The 15606-nt window shown below is 55.6% G+C and overlaps 1 protein-coding gene across 1 annotated transcript in view; it reads left to right on the top strand.

Annotated features, from left to right (window-relative positions):
- The first annotated feature begins 8496 nt into the window (after positions 1 to 8496).
- Positions 8497 to 15606, top strand: part of SLC4A8 (solute carrier family 4 member 8) — a 30793-nt gene continuing 23683 nt past the window's right edge. Inside the window, exons 1-2 of the mRNA XM_036399779.2 lie at positions 8497 to 8636; positions 14855 to 14936. Of these exons, the coding sequence (XP_036255672.1) occupies positions 8592 to 8636; positions 14855 to 14936 (127 nt within the window). The 5' untranslated portion in view covers positions 8497 to 8591. The remainder of the gene's footprint in view (positions 8637 to 14854; positions 14937 to 15606) is intronic.

Below are 15606 nucleotides of genomic sequence, written 5' to 3' on the forward strand. Positions count from 1 at the left end.
CCTGAAGAACCCTGGCAGGGCTGGAAAGAAATCCATAAAAAAATCCAAATGAAATCCAAATAACAATCCAATAACAAAATCTTCCCGGGCTTGTTAGGGAGAGGCGGCTCGGTGTCACACTCCAATTAATAATTAATCGGCGTCTTTATGGACAACTCTCAGGCAAAACAAAACTTGAATTAGAGGTGGAGTTGGCTGCCTTGGGAGGGAGGGGGGTGAAAAATGTTTACTGTAAAGGTTTGCAGGAGCAGAGGACCCCAAAGAGCCAAAAGTGGGGTGAAGTCACCCTCGGTGCGGGGCCAGCACCGCCGTTCCCTGCGCCGGGAGCAAACCTTACCATCGCCTCTGAGGTTTTCCTGGCTCCCAGCGCATTTCCTTCGGGATTTCTGCCCTTCATCCCTCCCGGGGAATCCACAGCGTCGGAGGCGGCTCCATCCAACCCTCCAGCCAAACCCCTAATTTGAGCCAGAGCTTAAATTTAAAACTTGCGGCGCTGAGCGGCAGCAAACCTGGAGGAGCTGACAGGAAGCCAGGCTGATTTACATATTATGCTAATTAGGATCGCGAGAACCTTTCAGATCCCCTTTGCAGATGGTTTGCAGATTTGTGCCCAGCTTTGGGTTTATTTGTTATCTTTTCGCCCGGTAATAATTGGTGCAAGATGGGAAAACTGGGAAGTTTAATCCATAATACAGCTGTCAAAGAGGGGACAAGCGTGGGGAACGCAATTTTCCTCCATAATGCCAATATTTGGTTAATTGATGCTGGGTGGTGCTTCCTGGGGTATTTTTGGGAGGAGAAGGGGCTGAGCAGCTCAAAAAAGGGAATTGTGTCCCCACCCGTGGACATCATTCCTTGGATGGGTTTGTTCTTGGGAATTTTTTGCTCTCATGCCCAAAAAATTCAATCCTTTGGTACTGAGATGGAAACACAACTTCTTCCAGGTAGATTTAAACGGGATTTTTTGTGTTGTTTTTTTGGAGCTCGTGGAAGCTGTGGGGGAGAGGTGGAAAAGCCCAGCTCAGCTCCTCTTAGGAAGAACCTCTTCCCTTTTCTTTGTTTTCCTAAATTATGAGAGAACTGGGAAAGCTCCTGTCTGTGCAATCCCTCACGCCTGCAGCACCTGACCCTCCCCATCCCACCAGCTCGGGATGACCCTGCGGCTCCTCCTGCCCTTGGGTAACACCAGTTGCCAGTGGATGATGATTAATATGAATTAACATGCTCATTATTGCTGTTCCCAGGTGCTCGTGGCCTCTCCTCCCCCCTGCCCAGGTGTGATGGAGATGCAGGAGGTGCTCCTGCAGCTCTGGGGGCAGGTGGCCAGGCTGCAGGAGCTGTGCTCGGAGCAGGGGCAGCTCCTCCGGAGGCTGAGGGCCAGGAAGGGACCGGTCCTGGGTGAGTGGGACCTGCGGGGTCCTCAGATGGCATGTTGGGGTCATTCCCACTTTTATCCTGCAGGGCCATTCCCACCTCGGTCCTGGCAGGGTCATTCCCACATTTATCCTGGCAGGTTCATTCTCACCTTGGTCCTGGCTGGGTCATCCCCACCTCGGTCCTGGCAGGGTTATTGGTCCTGGCAGGGTCATTCCCACATTTATCCTGCAGGATCATTCCCACCTTGGTCTTGGTGCCCTCAGAAGTTCCTCTGGTGGGGTGAAGGGGCTTGGAGCAGGAACGTGCCCTGAGCCCCTCGTGGCTTTGGGTGCTGCTGCTCCTGGGACCATCAGCTGGAGAGGGTGGGAGAAGGGCTGGGGAGGATCTACATCCCAAAAAACACCCAGGAACCCTCTGGTTTTCCAAGGATTCCCCCTCTCCGTGCTCTCCTCTCCCTCCCAAACACTCACAGCACCCCCACGGGGTCTGGCACCATTTCCCCAACCCTAAAATGGGAATTTTGTGGTCGGGAGGGATCAGTTTGGACAAAGCTGTGCTGGGAAACTGCAGCCTCCCCGCCCTGGGGCTCCCTCCTCTCCACCCGTGTCCTGCCAGGACTTGAACCAAAGCCTTTCTTGGGATGAACCTGGAGTTTGGGGACACGGGGATGTCCCTGAGGTCTCCTGAGGGAGCTGATGGTCCCTGACCCCTCAGCCCTCCCTGGCTGTCCTCAGTGTCCTTCTCTGGTGGCCCTGGAGAGCTCTGCCAGCCCAGGGGTTCCCCAAGCCCAATGGGAAAACAGAGCAATGGAAAGAGAGAAAAACCCCTTTGAATTCCCTGGGATGAATTCCAGGAATGAGCCAGGGGGGCTCCTTCCTCTCCACCCGTGTCCTGCCAGGACTTGAACCAAAGCCTTTCTTGGGATGAACCTGGAGTTTGGGGACACGGGGATGTCCCGGTCTCCTGAGGGAGCTGATGGTCCCCCAGCCCTCCTGGCTGTCCTCAGTGTCCTTCTCTGGTGGCCCTGGAGAGCTCTGCCAGCCCAGGGGTTCCCCAAGCCCAATGGGAAAACAGAGCAATGGAAAGAGAGAAAAACCCCTCTGAATTGCCAGCAATGACCCCTCTGCCTCTCTCTCTCCCAAAGACATCCCGGTGTCGCTGCCTGTCCAGTGCACGGAGGATGTGGGGACAGGGGACGGGCAAAGGTCACCTGAGAGCCGCCAAAGCCACCCAGGAGCTCCTACATCCTCCACGGCCCACATGGAGGGCTCTGCCTGTGCCATGGGACAGCTCCGGGCCACCAAGAGGCTCCCCCCGAGCCCTGGGCATGGCGCAGGAGCCGCAGGAGCCGCAGGTCCTGGCAGCACCGAGGGGGAGAAGGGGGAAGCGCCCGCCCGCAGGAGAACCTGGATCCTCCCGGTGCCCTGGGAAGGAGGGAGAGCTCCCTGCAGCCCTGGGGAGCTGGAGACACTAAACCCAGGGGCTGGGGGCCCCTTCCCAAACCTTCTGGATCTCTACAAAGCCCCTGAAGTGCTTGAGAGGGAAGAGGCTCCCGGGGATGTGGCTCTGGTGGAGATCCGAGGGCCTGTGAAGGTAACGGGGGGGAATTCAGGCCATGGCATCAGGGACCCTTCACCCTCCTCTCCACCAGCCCTGGACACATGGGAAGTGTGGCAGAGTGGGGTTATTTCCTTAAAAAGTCTCTGGGCACCCAACTTTCTGGTTCCCAGGGGATTTGGGCACGGGAAAGCCCCTGAGGTCCGTCTGTCCAGCCAGGACATCCCTCCCGTGACCCTCACGGAGGCTTTGGGGATCCCTTGGAGGAGTCAGCTGGGGGGAAAATTCTCCCAACCTCCTTTGAATCTTCCAGTTAAACAGCTCTAAAGCATTTCCTTCATTCTCTCTGATCTCCATACCCCAAAGCACATTTCCAAATAATTCCAAACAATTCCTGTCATTCTGAAAGGATTCATAAGGACCTCCCTGAGCTCTGGCCCCTCCTGGTGAACCTTCACCCCAGTCCTGGCCTTCCTACCCAGGGTCCCTGGGAGGCCAAACCCATTTTCTTTCATTCCTTTTCTTAAATGAAGCCCTTAAAAATTCTTTAATGGCTTCAGGGGCTGGATATTCCTGGGGATATCTCTGATTTTGGGCAGGATTTGGGAGGGAGTTTTTGAAGGAGAAGGGGGAAGTGGAGCTGTGTCTGTCTGGGGCCCATCAGATGACAATGGCATAGGGACAGGTGACAAATGTGCTCCAGTTTGCTGCTCAAAGCCAATTTTCCTGCTGGTTTGGCCCATGGGAAGCGCTGGGGGAGGCTTGGGAGCCACACAGACATGGGATTGTCCAGCGGGATGTACAGAGGATGGAGCGAGGGGCAGCTCGAGCTCCCCCAAACTCCAGCCCAGCCCTTTTGGGTGGGATCAGGCTCTGGGGGCTGGCCCAGGGCGCTCCTGGGGGTTTCTCTGTCCCAAAATCCCCCTTTTCCTCACAGACCTGCTGGACTCCGGGCTGGGTGCTGGAGGAGGGGACGCTCAGCCCCAGCGCTGAGGCTGCCCCGGGCTGTGAGCTGTGCCAGGAGCTTCTCCCCTCGGAGGCAGCGGGACACGCGGAATATCTGAGCCACCTTCTGCTCCACCTGGAGTAGGACTCGTCCTCCCAGTGGGAAATCCATGGATCTGCACCCTGAGCCCGGGACAGACTCTGGACATTTCCATGGAAAGACTCTGGACATTTCCCATTTCCATGGGACAGACTCTGGACATTTCCATGGAAAGACTCTGGACATTTCCATGGAAAGTCTCTGGACATTTCCCATTTCCATGGGACAGACTCTGGACATTTCCACGGGACAGACTCTGGACATTTCCACGGGACAGACTCTGGACATTTCCATGGAAAGACTCTGGACATTTCCACAGGACAGACTCTGGACATTTCCATGGAAAGACTCTGGACATTTCCCATTTCCATGGGACAGACTCTGGACATTTCCACGGGACAGACTCTGGACATTTCCCATTTCCATGGGACAGACTCTGGACATTTCCCATTTCCATGGAACAGTTCTGGACATTCTGGACATTTCCCATTTCCATGGAGCAGACTCAGGACATTTCCCATTTCCATGGAACAGGCTCTGGACATTTCCACAGGACAGACTCTGGACATTTCCATGGGACAAACTCTGGACATTTCCATGGAAAGACTCTGGACATTTCCATGGAACAGGCTTTGGACATTTCCACAGGACAGACTCTGGACATTCTGGACATTTCCCATTTCCATGGAACAGGCTCTGGACATTTCCCATCTCCATGGAACAGACTCTGGACATTTCCCATTTCCATGGAACAGGCTCTGGACATTTCCACAGGACAGACTCTGGACATTCTGGACATTTCCCATTTCCATGGAACAGGCTCTGGACATTTCCCATCTCCATGGAACAGACTCTGGACATTTCCCATTTCCACGGGACAGACTCTGGACATTTCCAGGTTGGACTCAATGGCCTCAGGGGCTCCTCCAGCCCTGGGGCTGATGATGATTCTGGGCTGCTGCTGCTGGTTTGGACTGGGAGCAGTTTCCACGTTCCCCATCCGTCTCCATTCTCCTGGGAATGTGGTCCCAGCTTTGGATCACCCTGGATGTGTTCTGTTATTGATCCCTGTGGATATTGAAGCTGATCCCATCCCGGGGTCTGGAGGTGTGAGGGGGAGGGAGCTGCAACTCCTGGGAAAAGGGAATTCCTCAAAATTTGCCTTTGAGTGGAAATGAATCTTCCATAAACACTTAGGGATGCTTGGGAAGGCACGTTGGCTTTTTCTGGGAGTTTGGAAGGTTGGGTGGGACAATCTCAAGGTTTTTGGGGTCACTAAGAATTATTTTAATTCATGAATAGGAATTTGAGTATTTTATAGCATTTCCATCAGTAATATCCAATTCCCAAAGGAATTCACTGCAACACTGAGGAAATTGAGGCACAAAGCATCAGTTCCCAATCCCTCTTTTCCTTTGGAAAAATCTCATCTTAGGCTTTTCTATTTTGCAAGTTTCTCCCAAAGTGGATTTGGCATCTCCAGTTTGAGGAAACTTGTGTTGAAATGAAGAGCCAGGTTCTCCTCTAATTCCAGGGATTGGGAAGAATTGGAATCTTCAGCTGAAACACCTCCTCTTTGGCAGCCAGAAAAGCCAGGAGTGAAGTTTCTTCCCCAAAACAGAGCCACGTTAATGGATTTATTAATGACAAACTTCTGTGCGTCCCCAGGGTCCCTGGAACCATTTTCCAAGAGAAATCCCACAACTTTTCTTTCAACAGCAGCTTTGACCTTGGATTCTCCATCCAGGTGGATCTTGGAGCTGCTTCCAGCCCTGCGTAGAACCAGGGCCTTTATTTCACTGAAAATGGGTTTTCTTGGGGTTTTCTCAGGGTTTTCTCGGGGTTTTCTCTGGGTTTTCTCGGGGTTTTCTCCACACCACAATGGACTTTCCCACCAACATCTCCTGCTCCAAGTTTCCTCCTGTGGCTCCTCAAATTAATTTGGATTATTTGATGATTATTTGAGGGTTTTATGCTCGTCTTAGGGGAGAAACCCTCATTTCCCAGGCGAATCCCTGGAAGCTGCAGCCCCAAAGTTGGAGCAAGGACCCCACCAATTTATTCCCATGGATTGGAGCTGGCCAGGAGGGGAGGGATCCATCCTCACCCAGGAAATGGAATTCCCAAAGCAGGAGCACAGATGGTTTTTATCAGACTCAAAGCTCCTGGTGTGGGGCTGGTGCAGCTCCAAAATGCCCAAAATGCTGTGGAAAATCCCCCTGGGAGCCTTTGGTCTGAGGGAATTTTGGGCCCAGGAGGGGCAGCAGTGAAAGCTCCACCAGCCCAGCCTCCCTCAAGGACATTTTTAGTGTGGGGGCAATTAATCCCCCCCTTCCAGATGTTCCCCAGGGATCTGGAACTTCCCTTTTGGATCTGCAGGGCAGGAAGGTGCCCTGGCTCCGAAATAACTTTAATTGCAGGGTGCTGGTGGGGCCGTGGGTGGGCTGTGGCTGCTGGGGCCAGCCTGGGCTCCAGGTGGGTGGGAGCTGTTTTGGAGCTGGGTCAGGGCAGGTTCCCGGCAGGAGAAGTTGGGAAATCAGGAGTGGGTGAAGCTGTGCCAGGAGAACTCAGGGGAAGGGAGCCCCACTCTTGTTCTCCAAGCAGGGATGGAGATGGTGATGGTGCTCCTGGGGAAACCACAGCAGCAAAAACGCAGCTGGAAATGGGATTTTGGGTGGAAAATGCTCCTTTTTGGAGGTTTCTAATTCAGGGTTTAGGCTGTGGGAGGGGGAAGGGGCTGCCCAGGTGCTGACATCGAGCCCTGGGCACGAATCTGTGCCCAAACAGCCCCAAATTCCAACGTCCAACTCCTTTGGGGCCACATTTTCAGAAGAAATGAGGCTGGGGCAGGCTGGGGTTTCATCCCTCTCATGGGAGAGTGAGGAAAAAGGGAAATTTCCTGCCCAGGAATAGAATTTCTCTAAGGAAAAACTCTCTGGCTGCTGTGGTTGCCCCAAATCTTCTGGGAGCTGCTGGAAATGAGGGATGAGGTGGGAGAACCATCTGCAGCAGGAGCCCATCTGTGCCACCAGCGAGGATGGGAAGTCATTAATGCCTCTGTTAATTAATAACTGCCCCTCGATTTCATCCCTCGCTAGGGGAAGGGAAATGTTCCGTGATCCTGCTGTGTTTGGACACGAGGAGGCAGAAACTGGAAATTGGATTAAAAAAAATGAATCTCCAAGGGAAGTCAGAGACTTCCAGGTGGTGTTTTGGGAGGAGTTGGAGGTGACAGCTCAACCCTCCCCAGTTTCTGAACCTTCCCTGCTGGGCCAAGGGGAATTTTGGGGAGCAAAAAAGGGCCAAGGGGATTTTTGGGGAGCAAAGGGCTGGGTTTGGCCTCAGCTGGGGGAAAAGGGGGGTGGGAGGGGGCCAGGAGGGGACATGGGGGTCTCAGGGGGAGGTTGTGGGGATGGGGAGATTCCTGAGGGGACGGGAGTGAGCTGGGGGGGGGCGTCAGGATGGGTCTGGGGGCGTCAGGATGGGTCTGGGGGCGTCAGGATGGATCTGGGGGGCTGAGGATGGTGCTGGGGGTACCAGGATGCTGCTGGGGGGGGTCGGGATGACCCTGGGCCGGGGGTTCTGGATGGTGCTGGGGGGATCAGGATGGTGCTGGGGGTTCAGGATGGTGCTGGGGGGGTCAGGATGGTGTTGGGGGGGGTCAGGATGACCCTGGGCCGGGGGTTCAGGATGGTGCTGGGGGGGTCAGGATGGTGTTGGGGGGGGTCAGGATGACCCTGGGCCGGGGGTTCTGGATGGTGCTGGGGGGGTCAGGATGGTGTTGAAGGTGATGCTGGGGAGGGGAACTGGGGGTGAAGCTGGGGAGGGTCTGGGGGGTCTGAGGGGATTTGGGGGTGACATTGGAGAGGATCTGAGGGGGAGGCTTGAGGGGATCAAGGAACGATGAGAAGCAGAGCCAGGATGGTGCTGGGGGGGTCAGGATGATCCTGGGGGGGGGGATCAGGATGGTGCTGGGGGTGTCAGGATGGTGCTGGGGGTGTCAGGATGATCCTGGGGGGGGGGGGTCAGGATGGCGCTGGGGGTACCAGGATGGTACCAGGAGGTACCAGGGTGGGCAGTGGCTCGGGAGGGGGCACTGAGATGCCGGAGGGGCCGGGGTGATGCTGGGGGGGTGGGGTGAGGGGGCAGTCGGGGTGATGAGAGCGGGGCCGATCAGGGCGATCCTGGGGCGCTGCTGCGGGCACCGGGGGGGGGGGGGGGCAATGCCGGGGGGGGGGCGCTGAGTGCTGAAGGGAATGGGGGCGATCGGGGGGGGCTGGGGGTCAGCCGAGGGCAGGCGCTGGAGGGGGAATGCGGCTGATGCTGGGGGGCACCAGGAGGGTCCTGGGCACGGTTCGGAAGGGTCAGAGCGGGGCTGGGGAGGGAATCGGGGCTGGGGGCCGCAGGAAACCCGCGGGCATCGCCCCTCCCGGCCCTGCCTTCTCCTCCTCCTCCTCCTCCTCCTCCTCCTCCTCCTCCTCCTCCTCCTCCTGCTGCTGCTGCTGCCGCCGGCCTGGGCGGGGTTTGGCCCCGGCACCGGCGATGCTGGAGCCGGTGTGAGCGGCACCGGCCCCCCCTGGCCCCCGCCCCGGGGGGGTGCCCGGGCCCAGCCATGCCCGCCGGCAGCAACGAGCCCGATGGCATCCTCAGCTACCAGGTGGGGCCGGCGGGCGGGGGGTGCCCGGTGCCCCCGGGCCGGCCGGAGGATGCTCCGTGCCCGCTTCACTGCGGCATTTCCGACCGAGGGGGGGGAGAGGGGAGGATTCTGCAATAGGAGCGCGGAGCGGGGTGAAGGGCACCGGCGGGGGGGGGGGGAGGTGTCCGTGAATTGGGGTGCCGGGGGTGGGGGGTCCGGCCTCGCAAAGGGGGGGGGGGGGGGGGGCTCGAGGTGGGTGCAGGAGGGGGGGGGAAGGGCACCTGCGTGGGGCTGCTGGGGGGTCCTCGCCGGGCCCCCCCCCCCCCCCCGGCTCCTCCTCTGCATCTGCCTGTGCCCCCCCTCCCTCCTGCCCCCCTCCCCCGAGCGGCTCTTGGGAGAGGAGACAAAGGCCACTGTCCCCGCGGAGCCCCGCCGAGCCCCGGCACTGTCCCCCCGTCACTGTCCCCCATCACTGCCCCCTATCACTGCCACCCTGCACTGTCCCCCCCCATCACTGTCCCCCCCGGTCACTGTCCCCCTGTCACTGTCCCCCCGTCACTGTCCCCTATCACTGCCACCCTGCACTGTCCCCCCCCATCACTGTCCCCCCCGGTCACTGTCCCCCATCACTGCCCCCTAACACTGCCACCCTGCACTGTCCCCCCCCATCACTGTCCCCCCCGGTCACTGTCCCCCATCACTGCCCCCTAACACTGCCACCCTGCACTGTCCCCCCCCATCACTGTCCCCCCCATCCCCCAGTCACTGTCCCCCCGTCACTGTCCCCTATCACTGCCACCCTGCACTGTCCCCCCCCATCACTGTCCCCCCCGGTCACTGTCCCCCTGTCATAGCCACCCGTCATTGTCCCCCTGTCATTGTCCCCCCAATACTGCCACCCTGCACTGTCCCCTGTCACTGGCCCCGTGTCCCCCCCTGTCACTGTCCCCCTGTCACTGTCCCCCTGTCACAGCCCCACAGTTTGGGGGGCTCAGGGGTTGTGTCTGTGCCTGGGCAGGAGGGGACAGGGGACACCAGGGCTGTGCCCCCCTTGGGCTGTGCCCCCTTGGGCTGTGCCCCCCTTGGGCTGTGCCCCCCTTTCAGCGTCTCCTTGTCCCTGTCCCCCCTGCCCCCCCCCCCCCTCCCCCCCAGGACTGTCCGGAGCTGCTCTGGGTGGGAATTAATTAATGAGAGGTTGGGAATTAACGAATCTGCCCGGAAATCACTGCATGAATGGAGTCTCTGTCCCCCCTGCCCTGTGACCATGGTGTCCTGGGGGTGTCCTGGCTGTGACCAGAGGGTCCCTTCCCAGCCCCGTTTTGGGGGTACAGGGACCCCTCCCCTCCCCCAGTCGCAGCCAGGGGGGTCCCTGGGGTGACACGGCCCAGGGGACCCCAGGGTTTTGTCCCGGGGGATGGAGAGGGGTCGGGAGGGGTCTCTCTGCCACCTCAGCAGCCTCCAGGTCCCCCCTGTTACCCTCATCCCATCAGAACAGTGGGTCAGTTATTAATTAATTATTAATTATTAATTGCACCTTGGGCCAGGCGAGTGACATCAATCCTGCCAGCGCTGCTGGTGGCTGCTCCTGGTGTGCCCTGGGCTGGGGGCCAGGGGGGCTCGGGGCTGGTCCTGAGCCTCTGTTTGGGGCTTTTCCTCATCCTCAATTACCCCAAAACATCCCCAGAGCAGGAGATTTTCATTCCTAACCTGAGGAGTTGCAGGGAGCCAGGGAAACTGAGGCAGGACCCCCAAAGATCCCTGTGGGGGACACAAAATCCCAACAAAATATGAATTTAGAGAGGGAGAGAGGACACACAGGAGGAGGCAGAGACTGGAAAATGGGATGAAAAAAGGGCATTTCCAAGGAAGCCAGAGACTTCCAAGGGGTGTTTTGGGAAGAGTTGGAGGTGACAGCTCAACCCTCCCCAATTTCTGAACTTTCCCTGCTGGGCCAAGGGGATTTTGGGGGAGCAAAAAAGGGCAAAGGGGATTTTTGGGGAGCAAAGGGCCGGGTTTGGCCTCATCTGGGAGCAAAGGGGGATGGGAGGTGGTGGAGGAGGCCAGGAGGGGACATGGGGTGGGAATTTGTGGGGTTTGGGAGATTTCCCAAAGGGATGTGACATGGAGGGGGATGGAAATGGCTTTTCCTGCCTCGCTCCAGCCATTCCTGATTTCATTCCTAGTAGCAACAATTCCTTTCAGTCCCCCCAGAAAACAACTTCCAGGCAGCCAAACTGAGGTTTTTTCCTTAGAAAACAGCAAATTGAAGCAACTCTGGCTGATCTGAGACTCCAGGGTGAGCGATGCCAAGCTCAGCACCCCCCTTGCAGCCCAGTTTGGATGATTTGGTGCTTGCCAGGCTGTTGGCAGTGGAGGAGGATGGAGAGGCAAGGCTGGTGCCCATCCAGGCATCCTGGGATAACCCCTGCTTTGGAGCCATCCCCCTTCCTGCTCCATCCCACCCCAAACCCACAGCTCCACAGCCATAAATCCTCATCCCCCTGAATGTCCTTGGGGGAACAGCCCCTCCCAGTCTGCCGCTCCAGGATATGAAATAAAACTGGAATCTCCAAGGTAAAAAAGAGGGAAGATTAATTTCTGACTCCAACATTTATAGATTTTCAAAAGTGACAGTGGATTGGAGGATGACAGTGCCACCTCTCCAATGACACTGGACAAACCAACAGCCCATCAAGTATCTCCTCCTCCATAAAAGAATCCAAAGCAATTAATTATTTACATAAAGTCCATAAGAAAGTCCATTGCAAAAAATATAAATATCAGAAGGCTTAAAAGAACTTAAAAAACCAGAACAACACTGAGTGGCCTGACTGGGACTGGGGCAGTTTGGAGGGGCAGCATTTCCCTCACTGTGATTTTGGGGATGTGTCCAGGGAAGGGCCGTGGGATGTCAGAGCATCCCACCGGTGCCACCTGCCCCTCCTAAAGCTCCTGGAGCCTCAATCCTGGTTAATAACCCTCAGTGGGGCTCCGAGCTTGGTCCCGGCGGGATTTTCCCAGCCCAGCCCTCGGTGTCACCTTCCCCGGCCGCGTCATTTGACACCCGGGTCACCTTTCCGGGCAGGTGACCTCTGCCGGGAGCTCATTGACGCAAACGACTCTGGAGGATGGAGATGCCGGATTCGCTCAGCTCGGGGAGCCAGGCAGAGCTGGAGAGGGAGGAGAGGAGAAATGGGGCTTGTCCGGAGCCTCTGCCCCGCGGCAGGACAGGCTCTGGCTGATGGGGATCCCCCAAGGGATGGGGCTTGTGCCAAAGCGAGACCTTTCTGGAATTCCCTGATTTTCTGCAGGAAATTTGGATGGAAACAGCCCTGCCCATGATGTTTCTTTTCCTGACAGTTTGTACCTCACTTTTTTTATCTTGACTTTTTTTTTTTCATCAAATAATTAAACCATATATCTCTACATTATCCAAATCACTTATCATCAATACTTTGAACTAATCTTCCTCTACATTTCCTATTATTGAAAAAAACCCATCAACCACCATCATCATTCCACAACCACCCCCAAAGACATAGAATTAACCCCAGAACTAACCTCCCCCCCCAAAAAAAAACCCCAAACATAAATACAAACCATGATGATAAATCATCAATCAATCACCCACCAAATTTTACGTCCTTGTAGCTTATAGAAAGCATGGCACTTATATCAGCTCTGGCTGATGAGGATCCCCCAAGGGATGGGGCTTGTGCCAAAGCGAGACCTTCCAGGAATTCCCTGATTTTCTGCAGGAAATTTCGATGGAAACCAGCCCTGCCCATGATGTTTCTTTTCCTGACAGTTTGTACCTCGCTTGTTCTTTGGGAGTTTGGGTTTAAAATCCACCCAAATGCTGATTGTCCTTCCCCTGGCAGGATATTTTCACCCCGTTCTGCAGAATTTTCCATAAACCAGAGCTGGATTCTTCCCTTCCACTGGGTTTTCTGAGTGTGCAGAGTTGTGGGGAGTGTAAATAATCCTGGGTTGGCACCCTGGATTCTGATCCCGTCCCTTTTTGTCTCTGGAGCTGAGGGACACAAGGTGCCACCTTGTCCTGAGGGAATCTGACCCCTGATCCATCTGGAGTCCCCCAAAACCGGGGACTGACATGGGGATGAAGGAATGGCCCGGATGGGAAGGGACCCACGAGGTCACAGCAGTGGCAACGTGACCCTCTCTGGGAGAATCCCAGGGGCTCTGCTGGGGCTGTGCTCCCCCTGATGGAGGGAAAACTCCTCCAAATCCTGCTGGAGCTTCCCTGGCGTGCAGGAGGGGAGGTTTGACAAAATGTCTTTTTGGGGAGAAAGAGGCTTGAATTGAGGGAGGATTGAATCTGCCCCTCCCAAATCCCTGTTCACTCCCGCTGCCACAGCTGTGCTCAAATTTGCCATTTTATTAAAATTCCCATTTTAAATTGTGATTTATCGAGCCCTTTCACCCTGTGCCTTTTCCAGGGTTGGGTTTAGTCCCTTTTGGTGGCTCTGGAGGGTGCTGGGAAGGGCAGGAGGGTGGTGATGGGTGTCACTGGAGCGAGGACAGAAGAGCCACTGGCACAGGAAAATCTGGCTGCTGGGCAACGTGGGGAGGGCAGGTCCAGAGGCAGGCAGAGGAAGTGTCATTCTGGTTTGATGTGTGGAGGAGTGGGTTAGCTGGTGTAAAGGTTTCACCTAAGAGGCTGGGGGAGAACAGGGCCAGGGAGACGAGTAGGGAGAGTATTAGTACGACACCTAGAATGTCTTTAGTGGTGCAGTATGGGTGGAAGGGGATTTTGTCGCAGTCTGAGGGTTATTTGAGCCTGTTTTGTGGAGGAAGGTGAGATGGACGAGTGTGAGGCCTACGATGATGAATGGGAGGAGGAAATGGAGGGCAAAGAATTGAGTTAGTGTGGGGTTATTGACAGAGAACCCACCTCAGGCTCATTTGACTAGTGTTTGTCCAATGTAGGGGATTGGACAAGGGAGTGACAGTGAACTCTGGAATTGGTGCTCAGGCACCAGCAATCATTCCCAGCAGGAATGTTTGCTCCTCTTCCTCATCGAACTCACCAGTGCCTGGGAGGGAGCCGAAGGTTTTCCATGCGTTGGTTAAAGCAGGAATTTGGGGGGAGCAGATTCCCTGAGAGTTGTTCCAGCTGAAATCATAATCCATTATTTATTCTCCATTTTCCAATCACCTCACGGCATCATTATCAATACAAGGGCAGCGTCTGCCTGGTGGAGTTGGAAACTTTCCCTACAGATTCCAGCTGTGGTTGCTCTGAGCTGGTTGCCCAGGCATGGGGGAGCTCTTGCTCCTGGAATTTCATCCAGCAGCCCCTCCAGTTCCCCCAGTTCCCTCAGGATTTTGCTCCTTTTCCACCTTCACTTTCAGGATCTGAAACCTGGGTGTGGTTTTTGTTGTTTGAATCATTTTCGGTCACCGCGATGGCATCAAGGCAAGGTTGGACCTCACCCACTCAATTATCCCAAATTTTCCCCTTGAGCCTTTAAATGAGGAATAATTGGGCAACTGATGGAAAATATGGGTTATAGGGCATTGCAGGGTGTTTGTTTGCACAGATTTTTATGGGATTTTGGTTTTCTTGGGGGCACAAGGAGAGGGGAGGTGAGCAATGGTGATTCCTTCCTTTAGTATTTGAAGCATAAAAGAATCATGGAATGGTTTGGGTTGGAAAACCATTGGACCATCCTGCTCCACCCCTCTGCCATGGACAGGGATACTTCCCATGAGCCCAGGTTGCTCAGAAATCTCAATTAAAAAATGGGAGATGCTGTCTTCCAAAGAGAACTTGCACCAAGGGGAGCCTGAGGCTCTGCAGGACCTTGAAGGATTTTGGAGGTCATTGGTGGCCACGTCCTGTGGCCAAGAGCCCCCCAGGGAGTCCTTCAGGAGCCACCCTGAGACCAAAAGTGGCTCTTTTCCCCCAGCTTGGAAATCCCTGTGTATTTTTTCCTTTTTTTAAGAAATCAAGCACAAAAACAAAGCAGGGGGTTGAGTACTTTTAGGTCCGAAATGCCCAAATTTGGGTCTGAAGTCCCTCTCCCCCTACGGTAACCCTTTCAGACTCCCATTGTGTACATAGATGGGTTTATTTGGGATTGGGAAAAGAACCTTCCACAAGTCCTTGTTTTTTGGGCTGTGCCTGGAGGAGAAGCCATGATCCTCGTGGAATGGTGGATGGACAGGGAGCTCCACAGACCCATCCCCACGTTTTCCCTTCTTGTCCTCTTTAGAGACATGATGAGGAGGCCGTGATTGACCAGGGCAGGACGAGCAATGTGGTCAACATCCACTATGAGAAGGAGGAGCTGGAAGGTGAGATCCTGCAGGGATCCTGCTGAGATCCTGGTGAGATCCTGCTGGGTTCCTGCTGAGATCCTGTGGGGATCCTGCTGAGAACTTGCTGGGATCCTGCTGGGATCCTGCTGGGATCCTGCTGAGATCCTGCTGGAATCCCACTGAGATCCCGCTGAGATCCCACTGAAATCCTGCTGAGATCCTGCTGGAATCCCACTGAGATCCCGCTGAGATCCTGTGGGGATCCTGCTGAGAACTTGCTGAGATCCTGCTGAGATCCTGCTGGGATCCTGCTGAGATCCTGCTGAGATCCTGCTGGAATCCCACTGAGATCCCGCTGAGATCCCACTGAAATCCTGCTGAGATCCTGCTGGGATCCTGCTGAGAACTTGCTGAGATCCTGCTGGGATTCTGCTGAGATCCTGCTGAGATCCTGCTGGGATTCTGCTGGAGGAGCCACCAGGCCCTGGGAAAAAGTCCCTGCAATGTCCCTTGCCTGGTGTCACATCAAGAGCAGCAAAACCTGTTGTGGTTCTTGATAAACAACAAATTATTGCTTTATTTTTTAACACAATGGCTTTTAAAGCCCTGCTGGAGGCCCGGTGTGAAATATCCATGGGGTTGGATAATTCCCATCTGCTTTTCCCACAGCAGCTGCTCTTGGCTTGGAGAGGGCAGGAGAATCATT

The sequence above is a fragment of the Molothrus ater genome, chromosome 30, assembly GCF_012460135.2.
Source record: "Molothrus ater isolate BHLD 08-10-18 breed brown headed cowbird chromosome 30, BPBGC_Mater_1.1, whole genome shotgun sequence".
NCBI lineage: Eukaryota > Metazoa > Chordata > Aves > Passeriformes > Icteridae > Molothrus > Molothrus ater.